This window comes from Salmo trutta, chromosome 36, assembly GCF_901001165.1.
Source record: "Salmo trutta chromosome 36, fSalTru1.1, whole genome shotgun sequence".
In the NCBI taxonomy this organism is placed as follows: Eukaryota; Metazoa; Chordata; class Actinopteri; order Salmoniformes; family Salmonidae; genus Salmo; species Salmo trutta.
The window spans coordinates 6,598,419-6,616,908 of NC_042992.1; the positions used below are offsets into that span (position 1 = coordinate 6,598,419).

Genomic DNA, 18,490 nt, shown 5'->3' on the forward strand with positions numbered 1-18,490 from the left:
CATGTTCACATTTTTGCTCTGGTGCAGCTTCTGGTAACTGTTCTGGTGCCCGGTCCGGCTGCTTCTGGTAACAGGTCTGGCTGCTTCTGGTAACAGGTCTGGCTGCTTCTGGTAACGGGCCTGGTGCCCAGTCTGGCTGCTTCTGGTAACGGGCCTGGTGCCCAGTCTGGCTGCTTCTGGTAACGGGCCTGGTGCCCAGTCTGGCTGCTTCTGGTAACGGGCCTGGTGCCCAGTCTGGCTGCTTCTGGTAACGGGCCTGGTGCCCAGTCTGGCTGCTTCTGGTAACGGGCCTGGTGCCCAGTCTGGCTGCTTCTGGTAACAGGTCTGGTGCCCGGTCCGGCTGCTTCTGGTAACAGGTCTGGCTGCTTCTGGTAACGGGTCTGGTGCCCGGTCTGGCTGCTTCTGGTAACGGGTCTGGTGCCCGGTCTGGCTGCTTCTGGTAACGGGTCTGGTGCCCGGTCTGGCTGCTTCTGGTAACGGGTCTGGTGCCCGGTCTGGCTGCTTCTGGTAACGGGTCTGGTGCCATGACTGCACAAATGCTGAGTTGGGGCAGCTTGCCCAGTGGTCAGTCGGCTGGCTGATCAGGCACTTCCTGCTTACTCAGCAATTAACTCTCATGAATAAATGTTTTTGTCTGCCAGCTGAATGCTGGAGAATAGAGCTCTGTCAGTGGGCTGCATCTCTGTCTGTGGGGCAGTGTAATCTCTGTCTGTGGGGCAGTGTAGTCTGTGTGTGTGTGTGTGTGTGTGTGTATTAGGTTTGACAGTCAGAGAGAAGTTAACTTGGGCTACATGTAAGCCTCTATTTGCATATCTGGTGTGCGAGTGTGGACTCATCACATACTCTGGTGTATTTTTACCCATGTGGCCGTGCTCTGTTTCCAGGAGCTTGTTTATATCGGGCTCATATACCCCTGTGTCCTCACCAAGTCTACACTTTGGGATCTGAGACATGCGCACACACACGCAATAGACTTCCTATGGAAGAGTCTTGTTCCTTGGAAAATGTGTTACTTCTCTTGACAGTGTTTTTCCTGCCGACTGTTGCTAAGACTTCATTTTGTTAAAGTTCTAACCTTCTATGATAGAACTTTTTTTTTTTAACAAAGTTTATCTAAGACAGTGTTTTACTTGCTACTTGCTATATTGTATTTACTTTGCCACCATGGCCTTTTTTGCCTTTACCTCCCTTATCTCACCTCATTTGCTCACATTGTGTGTGTATATAGACTTATTTTTCTACTGTATTATTGACTGTATGTTTGTTTTACTCCATGTGTAACTCTGTTGTTGTATGTGTCGAACTGCTTTGCTTTATCTTGGCCAGGTCGCAATTGTAAATGAGAACTTATTTTTTATAAAGAGGATCTAACGTGTGTGTGTGTGTGTGTGTGTGTGTGTGCGTGTGTGTGTGTGCTTCAGAGCCGTCAGCCAGTCCAGCGAAGGATAGCCACAGGATGAACAGCTACAAGAACAAAGCCCTGAATGTGGAGGAGATGAGACGTAGGAGAGAGGAGGAGGGTATACAGCTGAGGAAGCAGAAACGAGAGCAACAGGTACACAACATAACCCACCTGTAGAACACCTAGCCTATAACACCTAGCCCACTGCTAGTGTCTAAACAGGAGAGGCACAGAACATAACCCACCTGTATAGCACCTTTAAATAAAACCATTTATTTTTTTTATTTTTTTTATTTTTTATATCCAGGTGTTTCTCATTGAGATAACGTCTCTTTTCCAAGAGAGACCTGTTCCAATAGCAGCAGGGGGAACAACGTTTCAGACAAAACTACTTACATACACTAACACAACATTAAACACAACTATAAACACACACACACTAACACAACATTAAACACAACTATAAACACACATACACTAACACACCATTAAACACAACTATAAACACACACACACTAACACACCATTAAACACAACTATAAACACACACACACTAACACAACATTAAACACAACTATAAACACACACACACACTAACACACCATTAAACACAACTATAAACACACATACACTAACACAACATTAAACACAACTATAAACACACACACACTAACACACCATTAAACACAACTATAAACACACATCCACTAACACAACATTAAACACAACTATAAACACACATACAGCACAACAAAAACATTTACGTTAAAAACACAAAAGTCTTGACTAAAACAGCTGTCCTAAAAACATTTACACTCTTCTATGATATATACATCGATCAAGTCATAGATATCATCCTAAATACACCTCTGCTGTTTTCAACCAAGATCTCAGCGATCACTGCCTCATTGCCTGCATCCGTAATGGGTCAGCGGTCAAACGACCTCCACTCATCACTGTCAAACACTCCCTGAAACATTTCAGTGAGCAAGCCTTTCTAATCGACCTGGCCCGGGTATCCTCGAAGGATATTGACCTCATCCCGTCAGTAGAGGATGCCTGGTTATTTTTTTTAAATGCCTTCCTCACCATCTTAAATAAGCATGCCCCTTTCAAGAAATTTAGAACCAGGAACAGATATAGCCCTTTGTTCTCTCCAGACCTGACTGCCCTTAACCAACACAAAAACATCCTGTGGCGTTCTGCATTCGCATCGAACAGCCCCCGTAATATGCAACTTTTCAGGGAAGTTAGAAACCAATATACACAGGCAGTTAGAAAAGCCAAGGCTAGCTTTTTGAAGCAGAAATTTGCTTCCTGCAACACAAACTCTAAAAAGTTGTGGGACACTGTTAAGTCCATGGAGAATAAGAGCACCTCCTCCCAGCTGCCCACTGCACTGAGGATAGGAAACTCTGCCACCTCTGATAAATCCACTATAATTGAAAATTTCGCAAAGCATTTTTCTATGGCTGGCCATGCTTTCCACCTGGCTACCCCTACCACGGTCAACAGCACTGCACCCCCCACAGCTACTCGCCCAAGCCTTCCCCATTTTTCCTTCTCCCAAATCCAGTCAGCTGATGTTCTGAAAGAGCTGCAAAATCTGGACCCCTACAAATCAGCCGGGCTAGACAATCTGGACCCTTTATTTCTAAAATTATCTGCCGAAATTGTTGCAACCCCTATTACTAGCCTGTTCAACCTCTTTCGTGTCGTCTGAGATTCCCATAGATTGGAAAACAGCTGCGGTCATCCCCCTCTTCAAAGGAGGGGACACTCTTGACCCAAACTGCTACAGACCTATATCCATCCTACCCTGTCTTTCTAAAGTCTTCGAAAGCCAAGTTAACAAACAGATTACTGACCATTTCGAATCCCACCGCACCTTCTCCGCTATGCAATCGGGTTTCAGAGCTGGTCATGGGTGCACCTCAGCCACGCTCAAGGTCCTAAAGGATATCGTAACCGCCATCGATAAGAAACAATACTGTGCAGCCGTATTCATTGACCTGGCCACGGCTTTCGCCTCTGTCAATCACCACATCCTCATTGGCAGACTCAATAGCCTTGGTTTCTCAAATGATTGCCTCGCCTGGTTCACCAACTACTTCTCTGATAGAGTTCAATGTGTCAAATCGGAGGGCCTGTTGTCCGGCCCTCTGGTAGTCTCTATGGGGGTGCCACAGGGTTCAATTCTTGGGCCGACTCTTTTCTCTGTATCCATCAATGATGTCGCTCTTGCTGCTGGTGAGTCTCTGATCCACCTCTACGCAGACGACACCATTCTGCATACTTCTGGCCCTTCTTTGGACACTGTGTTAACAACCCTCCAGACGAGCTTCAATGCCATACAACTCTCCTTCCGTGGCCTCCAACTGCTCTTAAATACAAGTAAAACTAAATGCATGCTCTTCAACCGATCGCTGCCTGCACCTGCCCGCCCGTCCAGCATCACTACTCTGGACGGTTCTGACTTAGAATATGTGGACAACTACCAATACCTAGGTGTCTGGTTAGACTGTAAGCTCTCCTTCCAGACTCACATCAAACATCTCCAATCCAAAGTTAAATCTAGAATTGGCTTCCTATTTCGCAACAAAGCATCCTTCACTCATGCTGCCAAACATACCCTCGTAAAACTGACCATCCTACCGATCCTCGACTTCGGCGATGTCATTTACAAAATAGCCTCCAATACCCTACTCAAAAAATTGGATGCAGTCTATCACAGTGCCATCCGTTTTGTCACCAAAGCCCTATATACTAGCCACCACTGCGACCTGTATGCTCTTGTTGGCTGGCCCTCGCTTCATACTCGTCGCCAAACCCACTGGCTTCAGGTCATCTACAGGACCTTGCTAGTTAAAGTTCCCCCTTATCTCAGCTCGCTGGTCACCATAGCAGCACCCACCTGTAGCACTCACTCCAGCAGGTATATCTCTCTGGTCATCCCCAAAGCCAATTCCTCCTTTGGCCGCCTCTCCTTCCAGTTCTCTGCTGCCAATGACTGGAACGAACTACACAAATCTAAACTGGAAACACTTATCTCCCTCACTAGCTTTAAGCACCAGCTGTCAGAGCAGCTGTCAGATTACTGCACCTGTACACATCCATAATTTAGCCCAAACAACTACCTCTTCCCCTACTGTATTTATTTATTTATTTTGCTCCTTTGTACCCCATTATTTCTACGTTGCACTTTCTTCCACTACAAATCTACCATTCCAGTGTTTTACTTGCTATATTGTATTTACTTTGCCACCATGGTATTTTTTTGCCTTTACCTCCCTTATCTCACCTCATTTGCTCACATTGTATATAGACTTATTTTTCTACTGTATTATTGACTGTATGTTTGTTTTACTCCATGTGTAACTCTGTGTTGTTGTATGTGTCGAACTGCTTTGCTTTATCTTGGCCAGGTCACAATTGTAAATGAGAACTTGTTCTCAACTAGCCTACCTGGTTAAATAAAGGTGAAATAAAAAGTGTTTAAACTCCACCAACGAAACTAGATCATCACATTTTAAAATGTTCAGGAGAGAATTCCAGGACCACGGAGCTGAGTAACTAAACTATTTCTACCATGACCTGTTCTAATTCTTGGTACTGTTAGAAGCAAATGAGAATGGGACCGTAATTGATATTTATTTACCGACCTGACTAAAAAAGAACAGAGATAAAATGGCATTTTACCCAATATGGCCTTAGAAATCAGTGTATACCAGTGTTTAAGCCTAAGCAAGGTCAATGACGACCAGCTAACAGCGCTGTAGAGATCACAATGAAGTGTTAGACGTTTCTGATTTGTAATGAACCTGAGGGCTGCATGATATACTGAATCAAGTGCTCTCAGGGTAGTGGCTGAGGCCTGTATATATATATATATATAACATCACTACAATCTAAAACCGCCAGTAATGTACATCGTACCACCTCCTTCCTGGCCTCCAGAGAAAAACAAGCCTTATGCCGGTAATAAAAACCTCTTCTCAGCTTGAGCTTCCTTATCAAGTTCTCTACATGCACAGTGAAGCTCATCTTATCAACAATCCACACACCCAAATATTTGTACACTTTAACTTGCTCTATGGTATGTCCAGCCAATGTAGCAACGACATGATTAGTGACATGCCTGGCATTTGAAAATACCATGCATTTTGTTTTACCTGAATTTAGAACCAGCTTTAAATCATACAGATTCTGTTGTATGATGTTAAATTCTCTTTGGGCATTATCAAAAGAGAACACCTAGCCTAGAACACCTAGCCTAGAACACCTAGCCTAGAACACCTAGCCTAGAACACCTAGCCTAGAACACCTAGCCTAGAACACCTAGCCTAGATCACCTAGCCCACTGCTAGCCTAGAACACCTAGCCTAGAACACCTAGCCCACTGTTAGCCTAGAACAGCTAGCCTAGAACAGCTAGCCTAGATCAGCTAGCCTAGAACAGCTAGCCTAGAACACCTAGCCCACTGTTAGCCTAGAACACCTAGCCCACTGTTAGCCTAAAACACCTAGCCCACTGTTAGCCTAGAACACCTAGCCCACTGCTAGCCTAGAACACCTAGCCTAGAACACCTAGCCCACTGCTAGCCTAGAACACCTAGCCCACTGCTAGCCTAGAACACCTAGCCCACTGCTAGCCTAGAACACCTAGCCTAGAACACCTAGCCCACTGCTAGCCTAGAACACCTAGCCTAGAACACCTAGCCTACTGCTAGTGTCTAAGCAGGAGAGGTACAGAACCTAACCCACCTGTATAACACCTAGCACAGCTTACCACACATGGCCTAGGCAGAACACACACACGCACGCAGAACACACACACACACACACACACACACGCACGCAGAACACACACACACAGAAACTGATCTGCTGTTGCTCTCATGTATTTGGCAGCTGTTCAAGAGGAGAAACGTTGACATGTTGAACGAGGAGGGAGTCATGTTTGAGAGTCCACTGGTCGACTCGTATGTGGACTCCACAGCCACAGAGGAAGGAGTCCTAACTAGACGCCTGGTGGAAATGCTCTTCTCAGAGGACCCAGAGCTCCAACTCACTACAACACAGACATTCAGGAAACTACTGTCCAAAGGTACCAGGCTGTTCAGTGAATATTATCAGGATATTCTGTAACCTGTCTGTGTATAGCCGTGCCTTTCACTCCTTGTCCTGGGGGGACCCTCGGGCTGTTGTCCCTCCCGGGGGGGGGGGAATGTTGTCCCTCAGGCTCCATGCCCAGCACTAACTCGGCTGATTCGGCTACCTCCCTCTAGGGTGATAAAGGTTGTGAGTCCACGATGCTAATTGTTAGATCCATTACTCATATATTCTGTCTGATCTTTCCAAGAACCCAATCCACCTATTGACGAGGTCATCAACACCCCAGGCATTGTAGAGAGGTTTGTGGAGTTCCTCAAAATGAGCGTTAACTGCACATTACAGGTGAGACCTTTGGAAATATTAGGAAACAGTTTGTGTTGGTAAAATAGAAACGTTAACCCAGACAAATATTAGAAATTTAAGAGGATGTTCATTTGCTGCTATTACATTGTGGATGTCATTGTAAATGTATTGCTGTCTACAATAACATTTATGTCAAGTTTTATTACGCAATACCAATGTGTCATTAATAAAGTGTGTGTGTGTGTGTGTGTGTGTGTGTGTGTGTAGTTTGAGGCAGCCTGGGCCCTGACCAACATTGCATCAGGTACGTCCATGCAGACTAACATAGTAATCGAGGCAGGAGCAGTACCCATCTTTATAGAACTACTCAACTCGGACTTTGAAGATGTTCAGGAACAGGTAAAGGCCGGCCCCTGTACTTCTAAACAGTCACGGAAAATTTTTATTACAAGACCATCTATAATTTATACCTAGCTGTGGTGTTGGAGCTAGTATGATCAGAACCCGCTTTCTCCTCTCTCTCTCTCCCCCCGCTCGCTCTCCCCCCGCTCGCTCTCCCCCCCCCCCGCTCTCCCCCCCCCCCCCGCCCTCACCTTACTCTTTCCTCTCTCTCAGGCAGTGTGGGCTTTGGGTAACATAGCAGGAGACAGTGCAGTGTGCAGAGACTACGTACTCAACTGTAATATCCTGCCACCACTATTAATGTGAGCACACACAATCACACTACTGTTTTTGTTGATGTGTCAGTGAAATCAGAGTGGAGGTCCTGTGTCCTCTGATATCTACTACTCTACATAAGAAACTCACTCATGGTTCTTCTCCCCGCTTCCTCTCCAGGCTTCTGACTAAATCAACCAGACTGACCATGACCAGGAATGCAGTGTGGGCTCTGTCTAACCTGTGCAGGGGGAAGAGCCCCCCACCTGTATTTGAAAAGGTAACACCCTAACCACACCCACGTTCCAACCCCCCACCCCCCTAATATGTATCTTTGATACATAATAGATGTGTCAAAGAGCCCTATGGAAGGCTAAATGAAACCATCTCTATATTAGATGTATCAAAGAGCCTTATGGAAGGCTAAATGAAACCATCTCTATATTAGATGTATCCAAAGAGCCCAATGGAAGGCTAAATGAAACCATCTCTATATTAGATGTATCAAAGAGCCTTATGGAAGGCTAAATGAAACCATCTCTATATTAGATGTATCCAAAGAGCCCAATGGAAGGCTAAATGAAACCATCTCTATATTAGATGTATCCAAAGAGCCCTATGGAAGTCTAAATGAAACCATCTCTATATTAGATGTATCAAAGAGCCCTATGGAAGGCTAAATGAAACCATCTCTATATTAGATGTATCCAAAGAGCCCTATGGAAGGCTAAATGAAAGCATCTCTATAGTAGATGTATCCAAAGAGCCCTATGGAAGGCTAAATGAAACCATCTCTATATTAGATGTATCCAACCAGGAAAGAGTCGAGGGGCTAGGGTAGGAGGATGTTAAGGTCTAGGGGTAAGGCAACCCTCTGCTTCATTGCCTCTGCATATGTCTCCACTACGTTAACACAGCTTCTGTTGTCTGATCCCCCGCCCACCCAGCTGAAAATAGACATGGTGTCAGACATAGTTCACATTTGCAGAATGGTTTGGAGCCAGAGAAGCAATGTTGGTGTAGTCAGAACATTCTAATAGGATAAGGATTAGTGTTAAATACATCTGATTTGATCTCTGTGTTTGGTGGGTCCTTAATCATCTCACTACCTCTCTGTGTGTTTGGTGGGTCCTTAATCATCTCACTACCTCTCTCTCTCTGTGATTGGTGTGTCCTTAATCATATCACTACCTCTCTCTCTCTGTGATTGGTGTGTATGCTACAATCTAAACAGTAACGGCTAGCTAAACCTAAAGAAGTAGGTTAACTCCATAATTGGTATAAAGACTTTCCAAAGCGCTTGGAGTTGAAAGCAGTGGCTCATTGAGTTCTGAATGTAAACCATAACCTCTAACTAGGTGAAGTCAGTCCTTTGGCCTCTAGACACCTATAGTGCACTACTAGTGACCAGGGCCCTATGTAGGAGATGAGGTGTCATTTGCCTCGGTCTGGGTTCCATGGTGCTTGTCTGTAATGCTGTGTTATTCCCGCCTGCTAGCTAGCTAGCTAGCTAGCTAGCTAGCTAGCTAATGGTTTAATCTGCTAGTGACTCTAGCCAGCCGGAACATAAAAGCCCCAGTGACTAACTGTGACGCCATGTGACCCAGGGGCCGGTATGTGAAGAAGTAGGCGTTTCTCTCACCCTGTGACTCTCTCTGGGTGGGAGATCAGTCTGTGCCTGTGTCCCAATAGCCTACTCTTAGATGGTTCCCTTTTGACTGTCACCTTTCCCTTAGTCACAGTAACTCCATTTAATGGCCTGTTATAGTGTCAGAGAGGGCGTAGTATTCAGCCCTATCGGTTGTACTAAATGAGATGAGGAGGAGAGAGAGCGTGTTAAAGAGTGTCGGTTTATCATATTGAAATCATTGACTTAGCACAGAATGCATCCCTACGCATTCTACAATGAGGATATCAGAGTTCACAGCGTGATGTCAGCTCTGTCCTATCAGAATGAGGATATCAGAGTTCAGAGCGGGATGTCAGCTCTGTCCTATCAGAATGAGGATATCAGAGTTCAGAGCGGGATGTCAGCTCTGTCCTATCAGAATGAATGCTTCATTCAATGTCACGTGTGACAGCTGTAATCAGCCAGCGGCATCCCCCTAACAAGCCATTACTCATAAAAATAAAAAATAAATTGGGGGGGGGGGGGGGGGGGGGGGGGCACAGCAAATTTCAGGTCTGCTGCAGGTCTGCTGAGCACAAACTTGAACGTTGTTAAAAATTCAGTGCAACTTCCAGTGCGTGTTTACTGTGAACACTGAGGTTGTACCTGCGTTAATTGACTGTTTTAACAGTAGCCATGTAGACTAGTGTGGCTTGGATCATAACGTAGACCTACCGGTGTTTTATGGTAAGGTGTCTCAAAATATAACACTGTCACTTTAAGATGTACATAAAAAAAAGAAGCTCTTTACCTGACTCAAAGAAGTCTAGAAATGTAAATGTTTTGTGCTCATGCAGGAAGCAATCACTCCCCTATTGATGACTACAAATGATCTATAAGTGAGCTAATAACTCACTAACTAGCAAAGGATATAAACAGTGTTCATACGTGGCTACATGCAGCTCTCGCTTTGATCTCTCAACAAGCACATCTACTCACGACCGCTCATGCTGTAAACACAGTCCAGTTCGGTGAATGGTACAAATCCATATACATTTGAAGTCGGAAGTTTACATACACCTTAGCCAAATACATTTAAAATGAGTTTTTCACAATTCCTGACATTTAATCCTGGTAAAAATTCCCTGTCTTAGGTCAGTTAGGATCACTACTTTATTTTAAGAATGTGAAATGTCAGAATAATAGTAGAGAGAATGATTTAGTTCAGCTTTTATTTCTTTCATCACATTCCCAGTGGGTCAGAAGTTTACATACTAATTGAGTGTATTTGGTAGCGTTGCTTTTAAATTGTTTAACTTGGGTCAAACGTTTTCGGGGAGCCTTCCACAAGCTTCCCACAATAAGTTGGGTGAAATTTGGCCCATTTCTCCTGACAGAGCTGGTGTAACTGAGTCAGGTTTGTAGGCCTCTTTGCTTCCACATGCCTTTTCAGTTCTGCCCTCAAATTTTCTATAGGATTGAGATCGGGGCTTTGTGATGGTCACTCCAGTACCTTGACTTGGTTGTTCTTAAGCCATTTTGCCACAACTTTGGAACTATGCTTGTGGTCATTGTCCATTTGGAAGACGCATTTGCGACCAAGCTGTAACTTCCTGACTGATGTCTTGATGTTGCTTCAATATATCCACATCATTTTCCTCCCTCATGATGCCATATATTTTGTAAAGTGCACCAGTCCCTCCTGCAGCAAAGCACCCCCATAACATGATGCTGCCACCCCTGTGCTTCACAGTTGGGATGGTGTTCTTCAGCTTGCAAGCCTCCCCCTTTTTCCTCCAAACATAACGATGGTCATTATGGCCAAAGAGTTGTATTTTTGTTTCATCAGACCAGAAGACATTTCTCCAAATAGTACGATCTTTGTCCCCATGTGCAGTTGCAAACCGTAGTCTGGCTTTTTTTATGGCGGTTTTGGAGCAGTGGCTTCTTCCTTACTGAGCGGCCTTTCAGGTTATGTCGATATAGGACTCGTTTTACTGTGGATATAGATACTTTTTTACCTGTTTCCTCCAGCATCTTCACAAGGTCCTTTGCTGTTGTTCTGGGATTGATTTGCACTTTTCGTGCCAAAGTACATCCATCTCTAGGAGACAGAACGCGTCTCCTTCCTGAGAGGTATGACGGCTGCGTGGTCCCATGGTGTTTATACTTGCATACTATTGTTTGTACAGATGAACGTGGTACCTTCAGGCGTTTGGTAATTGCTCCCAAGGATCAACCAGACTTGTGGAGGTCTACAAAAAAGATTCTGAGATCTTGGCTGATGTCTTTTGATTTTCCCATGATGTCAAGCAAATAGGCACTGAGTTTGAAGGTAGGCACTGAGTTTGAAGGTAGGCACTGAGTTTGAAGGTAGGCACTGAGTTTGAAGGTAGGCACTGAGTTTGAAGGTAGGCACTGAGTTTGAAGGTAGGCACTGAGTTTGAAGGTAGGCACTGAGTTTGAAGGTAGGCACTGAGTTTGAAGGTAGGCACTGAGTTTGAAGGTAGGCCCTGAGTTTGAAGGTAGGCCCTGAGTTTGAAGGTAGGCCCTGAGTTTGAAGGTAGGCCCTGAGTTTGAAGGTAGGCCCTGAGTTTGAAGGTAGGCCCTGAGTTTGAAGGTAGGCCCTGAGTTTGAAGGTAGGCCCTGAGTTTGAAGGTAGGCCCTGAGTTTGAAGGTAGGCCCTGAGTTTGAAGGTAGGCCCTGAGTTTGAAGGTAGGCCCTGAGTTTGAAGGTAGGCCCTGAGTTTGAAGGTAGGCCCTGAGTTTGAAGGTAGGCCCTGAGTTTGAAGGTAGGCCCTGAGTTTGAAGGTAGGCCCTGAGTTTGAAGGTAGGCCCTGAGTTTGAAGGTAGGCCCTGAGTTGGGGTTCAGGGTCTCTTCGGGGAAAACGTCAAAATTCACTCACGCACTCTTAGAACCCAGACCAACAGTTCCTCTGTCCTCCCTGTCTGCAGGTCCTGTCTAGACTGTTGTTCAGCAGTGATTCCGATCTGTTAGCAGACGCCTGCTGGGCTCTGTCCTACCTCTCTGATAGAATACACTAAATGTCCCCCTGTCTGTCCTCTGTCCCCCAGGTGTCCCCCTGTCTGCAGGTCCTGTCTAGACTGTTATTCAGCAGTGATTCCGATCTGTTAGCAGACGCCTGCTGGGCTCTGTCCTACCTCTCTGATGGACCCAACGAGAAGATCCAGGCTGTCATCGACTCTGGTGTCTGCAGGCGCCTCGTTGAGCTGCTCATGTAAGTGTTTGTGTTTCTGGAGGTGCCTCGTAGAGTTGCTGGTGTGTGTGTGTGTGCACACTACAGGAGGTTCAGCGTAGTAACTTTTTTGAATGTTCTCTCTGTCAGGCACACAGACTACAAGGTGGCGTCTCCTGCTCTGAGAGCAGTGGGGAACATCGTTACTGGAGACGACATCCAGACACAGGTGGTGTTGAACTGTTCAGCCCTGCCCTGTCTGCTCCACCTGCTGAGTAGTCCTAAAGAGTCCATCCGGAAAGAAGCCTGCTGGACCATCTCCAACATCACAGCTGGCAACAGGGCTCAGATACAGGTGAGATCCAGACTTTATACACAGACATACGAACACTACAGATAAACATCATAGCTGGTAACAGGGCTCCGATACAGGTGAGATCCAGACTTTACACACAGACATACGAACACTACAGATAAACAGATGGTTGTATTATCTCAGGGGTGAGATCCAGATACCGTTCTCTACAGTAACAGATGCATAACACAGACTGGTATAGACACTATACAGATCCAAAGGGGTCTTCAAGACCTGGGTCTGATCTCAGTCTTCAGTCTGAATAAAGGACAAAAGGCTTGTGTTGCATCTGTCTCCACTCAACCGTTTCACTTCCTGTCGTTTCTCCTCTCCTAGACGGTGATTGACGCTAACATCTTCCCTGTGCTGATCGACATCCTGCAGAAGGCAGAGTTTAGAACCAGGAAAGAAGCAGCCTGGGCCATCACTAACGCCACCTCTGGAGGAACACCAGAACAGATCAGGTATAAAGCCACGCCCACCTCACCAGAACTGGTCAGGTATAAAGCCACGCCCACCTCACCAGAACAGATCAGGTATAAAGCCACGCCCACCTCACCAGAACAGATCAGGTATAAAGCCACGCCCACCTCACCAGAACTGGTCAGGTATAAAGCCGTGCCTACCTCACCAGGACTGGTCAGGTATAAAGCCACGCCCACCTCACCAGAACAGATCAGGTATAAAGCCACGCCCACCTCACCAGAACTGGTCAGGTATAAAGCCACGCCCACCTCACCAGAACTGGTCAGGTATAAAGCCACGCCCACCTCACCAGAACTGGTCAGGTATAAAGCCGTGCCTACCTCACCAGGACTGGTCAGGTATAAAGCCGTGCCTACCTCACCAGGACTGGTCAGGTATAAAGCCACGCCCACCTCACCAGAACTGGTCAGGTATAAAGCCGTGCCTACCTCACCAGAACTGGTCAGGTATAAAGCCGTGCCTACCTCACCAGAACTGGTCAGGTATAAAGCCGTGCCTACCTCACCAGGACTGGTCAGGTATAAAGCCGTGCCCACCTCACCAGAACTGGTCAGGTATAAAGCCGCGCCCACCTCACCAGAACTGATCAGGTATAAAGCCGCGCCCACCTCACCAGAACTGATCAGGTATAAAGCCGTGCCCACCTCACCAGGACTGGTCAGGTATAAAGCCACGTCCACCTCACCAGGACTGGTCAGGTATAAAGCCACGCCCACCTCACCAGAACTGATCAGGTATAAAGCCGCGCCCACCTCACCAGGACTGATCAGGTATAAACGTGCCTTACCAGGACAGGATTAGGAAAGGTGAACCCTAGTCCATGTCAGAAGAGGGAGGGGTCAAGGAGAGGTGGTTTAGGGGATTTGTGTTCGTTTTTCACTGTTTCCTCCTGGAGTCTGAGATTCCAGGCTTAGCAGTGTTTTCATGGTATGCATTCGGTAATACCAAAATTGTCCCCGTTATATCAAACAGGAGCTATACTCTGGTGTGTGTGTGTGAGGCCTAGTTGAGAGCTTTTTGTCTATATTGAATTACGTTGCAGTTCTTTTTCCCTCCGTCAGTGGAATGTCACGAGACACTAACACACGTTCTGTCTCGGGCCGCTGCATTGGTCAGGCGTCTGGATTATACCAAACGCATTCCGTATTCATTATCTAGGGTTCATGTTGCTGTCACTCACACAAGTCCTGCTCTCTCTCTCTCTCTCTCTCTCTCTCTCTCTCTCTCTCTCTCTCTCTCTCTCTCTCGCGCTCTCTCTTCAAAGGGCTTTTATTGTCATGGGAAACATATGTTTACATTGCCAAAGCAAGTGAAATAAACAATAGAAAATGAACAGTGGGCCTCCCAGAGTGGCGCAGCGTTCTAAGGCACTGCATCGCAGTGTTGAGGCGTCAACTACAGCTTGGGGTTCGATCCCAGGCTGTAGTCTTTACCAGCCGTGACCGGAAGTCCCATAGGGACAATTGGCCCAACGTCGCCCGGGTTAGGGGAGGGTTTGGCCGCGGGGGCTTTACTTGGCTCATCGTGATCTAGCGACTCCTTGTGGTGAGCCGGGCGCCTGCAGGCTGACTGCGGTTGTCAGTTGAGCGGTGTTTAAAAAAAAATTATGTGTGTATATATATATATATATATATATATATATATATATATATATATATATATATATATATATATATATATATATATATATATAATTTTTTTAAATATTTAACCAGGTAGGCCAGTTGAGAACAAGTTCTCATTTACAACTGCGACCTGGCCAAGATAAAGCAAAGCGGTGTGACAAAAACAGCAACAGAGTTACACATGGAGTAAACAAACGTACAGTCAATAACACAATAGAAAAATCTATGTACAGTGTGTGCAAATGTAGTAAGGGTAGGGAGGTAAGGCAATAAAAAATAGGCCATAGAGGCGAAATAATCACAATTTAGCATTAACACTGGAGTGATAGATGTGCAGATGATGATATGCAAGTAGATATACTGGGGTGCAAAAGAGCAACAAAAAAATGACTATATGAGGTAGTTGGGTGGGCTATTTACAGATTGTCTGTGTACAGGTACAGTGATCGGTAAGCTGCTCTGACAGCTGATGCTTAAAGTTAGTGAGGGAGATGTAAGTCTCCAGCTTCAGTGACTTTTGCAATTCGTTCCAGTCATTGGCAGCAGAGAACTGGAAGGAAAGGCGGCCAAAGGAGGTGTTGGCTTTGGGGATGACCAGTGAAATATACCTGCTGGAGTTTCATCCGACACATTGGCGCAGCTGGCTTCCGGGTTAAGCGGGCGGGTGTTAAAAAGCACGGTTTGCCTCTCCCGAGCCCGTAGGGGAGTTGCAGCAATGAGACAAGATCGTAATCACGAAATTGGGGAGAAAAAGGGGTTACATTTTTTTAAATAAATATGAACAGTAAACATTCCAAAGGAATTTTATTTCCTTTGACGGATTAGAAGGCCCTTGCCTTGTCTCTCAGATCGTTCACAGCTTTGTGGTGATGATGTTTAGGCCGAGGTATGTATAGTTTTTTTGTGTACTCTATGGCAACGGTGTCTAGGTGGAAATTGTATTTGTTGTCTTGGCAGCTGGACCTTTTTTGGAATGCCATTATTTTTGTCTTTCTGAGATTTACTGTCAGGGCCCAGGTCTGACAATCTCTTTCTGTCTCTCTCCCTTTTTTCTCCATCTTTCATTCTCTGATCTCTCTCTAGGTACCTGGTGAACCTGGGCTGTATCAAGCCTCTGTGTGACTTGTTGACAGTGATGGACAGTAAGATAGTCCAGGTGGCTCTGAATGGTTTGGAGAACATTCTGCGACTGGGAGACCAAGAGGCCAAGCAGGATGCAGGACCCAGCGGTACCGGCATCAACCCCTACTGCTCTCTCATAGAGGAGGCCTATGGTACGTACATACAAACATCAACTCTTACTGCTCTCTCAGAATATAGCTTTAACGTAATAAAATGTGGAAAAAGTCAAGGGGTCTGAATACTTTCTGAAATGCACTGTATAATACAAACAACCGCTACTGTTCTGAGGTACATGTAAACAAACACATTCGTACAGTATAGGTACATGTGCACCACCACACACACACACACACACACACACACACACACACACACATATATATATATATATATACACACACACACACACTCGTACAGTACACAAACGCACTTCCGCATACATACATACAATTGCATAATCTACCGTGGTGTATGAATAAATAAACTCTCTCCGTCTCCAGGTCTGGATAAGATCGAGTTCCTTCAGAGTCACGAGAACCAAGAGATCTACCAGAAGGCCTTTGATCTGATAGAGCACTACTTTGGAGTGGAGGAGGAGGACCAGAGCCTGGCTCCTCAGGTAGACCAGGTCAACCAGCAGTTCCTCTTCCCCCAGCAGGAGGCACCCATGGAAGGCTTCCAGCTATAACGCCCTCCTTTCTCTTTGGTTCATCCAAACATCACTCATATACCCATAGGATCCCATTGGAAGGCTTTCAGTTAACTTCTTCCCCCCCATATCCCCTACCAATGGAGGGTTTTGAGGTAAATTAGGGTCCCTGTGTCCCTCCAACCACCACCCATCCTTTATGCCCCAGCCCGTGGCTAGCTCTGCTACCCCAACTTCTACTGATGCAGGGTTTCCTGTGCCCCATCCTTTCTCCACTGTGACCTTCCAGGCTTAACCATGGAAGATAGAACGTTGTCCTCTCCATCCTATCCCCATGGAAGGCTTTATCCAACCTAATATTCCCCAATCCCCCGTGAGCGTGGCTCTACCTACCCAAAACAGATCAGTCGCTTCTAACAGAACACCTCATCTCGTCTGAGGAGCCAATCGGAGAGCTGAACTCCTCCACCACATGACCTGATGATAAAACAAAGCTCTTCCAGATCAGTGATCACACACCAAGGCAGGTTTGAAACGCACAGATACATTGAGAAATACCGCCAGTACTGTTGAGAGTCCTGATTTTTCTTCTGACAGTAGCAGTGGCTTGTTGTGGTTTTTACTGCTTCCTGTCGGCCCATAGGGATGACCTTTAGGATGTGGGGGGGGGGTCAAATCTGACCTAGTGTGAGGAGTGTTATTTCACTTATTTATCCTTTCCCCCTCATTTTAGCTTTTGTCAGCCCTGTTTTTTTTGTTTTTTTTCCCCCCTTGGCCTGTTCTGAAGCACATCTCAGTGTACCACCTGAAGGCTAGTGTCCCCAGACCTGAAGACTTCTTTATTGTTAGCAATAGAACTCAAGAGGCCAAACCCTCATTCACATTGGTTTCTGTCTTATCAGACATACAGGGTTCCACTAAAACAATTCTGTGGATTCTTAGTAATTCTAGAACTATTGTTTGGAGTGTTGACCCAAGGTTCTCTCCTTCTAGAACTAACAGTCCTTTCTCTACAATTTTATTTCCTACAACTTTTAGCAACTTTTGTTTTGTTTTTGTTTGCGTCAGATGATTTCTTGGACCTGGGGAGGGATGACAAGGGTGGATCAACATGTTGGGGTGTAAATCGTAAAATCAGGAAAACTTCTGGGCTAACGGATGGCGTCGAGAGTGGGAAGGGGATTTAAGGTGGGTGGGTGGGGTCCATATTGAACCATATAAACAGTTAAAATACCTAGGTTACTAGCTTGATCTGAAGTTGATATAGCTAGAGATATAATGTTCGTTGTGTGCTGTGTTCTTAATAACGATAGATTTGAATTATGACGTGATTCTAACTATTACAACGGCATACCGCTGGGGGGGGAGGGGCTACACTAACTTGAGAAAAAACATGTAACTCAGCTTCACTTAAATCAGGCATCAATGTCAGATTCACTGTAATATCCTATTTACTCACCTGCATGTATGGTTAGGGCTTTTTTTTCCCCTTCTCTCTCTGTTCCATCGAAGCCCGGGATGCATTCTGAATGACACGCTAAGCCCTATGGGCCCTGGTCTAAAGTAGTGTACTATATGGGGAATAGGGCTCTGATCTAAAGTAGTGCACTATATAGGGAATAGGGTTCCATAGGGCCCTGGTCTAAAATAGTGCACTATATAGGGAATAGGGTGTCATTCGGAACAGAGCTCCAGTGTAAATAGATATGTTGGTGCTGGCTGAGTTGCAGTAGGCCCTGGGATTTGGTGTGTGTGTCCCCCCGGTGTGTATGTATGCTAGGGTTTGCATGGTGTTCCTATTGCCCTACATACAGTCGCGCACTATCCTTTTGCCAAACACCTGGAATTATTGTTGGGAGAGGGAGCGAGAGAGGCAGGGTGAGAAAGTGCCGTAATTTAAGTCTCTCTTTCGAAAAATCGAACAAGATATTATATTTAAGCAATAAGGCCCGAGGGGGTTGTGGTATATGGC

General features: G+C 45.7%; 1 protein-coding gene across 1 annotated transcript; it reads left to right on the forward strand.

Moving 5' to 3' along the window:
• The first annotated feature begins 524 nt into the window (after nucleotides 1-524).
• LOC115175401 (importin subunit alpha-7) lies at nucleotides 525-17,968 on the forward strand. Its single transcript, XM_029734632.1, has 12 exons — nucleotides 525-564; nucleotides 1,365-1,555; nucleotides 6,313-6,508; nucleotides 6,764-6,858; nucleotides 7,087-7,218; nucleotides 7,435-7,523; nucleotides 7,657-7,756; nucleotides 12,160-12,323; nucleotides 12,432-12,636; nucleotides 12,973-13,100; nucleotides 15,831-16,021; nucleotides 16,370-17,968. Exons 1-12 carry the CDS (start codon nucleotides 525-527, stop codon nucleotides 16,555-16,557), a joined length of 1,719 nt encoding a protein of 572 aa, XP_029590492.1. The 3' UTR covers nucleotides 16,558-17,968.
• The last annotated feature ends 522 nt before the right edge of the window (nucleotides 17,969-18,490 follow it).

What these genes read in the sequence shown, in the direction of transcription:
- LOC115175401 (XM_029734632.1), top strand. Translation starts at nt 525, where the DNA reads ATGACTGCACAAATGCTGAGTTGGGGCAGCTTGCCCAGTG. An exon ending in GCGTTAACTGCACATTACAG is followed by an intron (nt 6,859 to 7,086) that starts GTGAGACCTTTG and finishes GTGTGTGTGTAG; the next exon opens with TTTGAGGCAGCCTGGGCCCT. An exon ending in CCCCACCTGTATTTGAAAAG is followed by an intron (nt 7,757 to 12,159) that starts GTAACACCCTAA and finishes TCTGTCCCCCAG; the next exon opens with GTGTCCCCCTGTCTGCAGGT.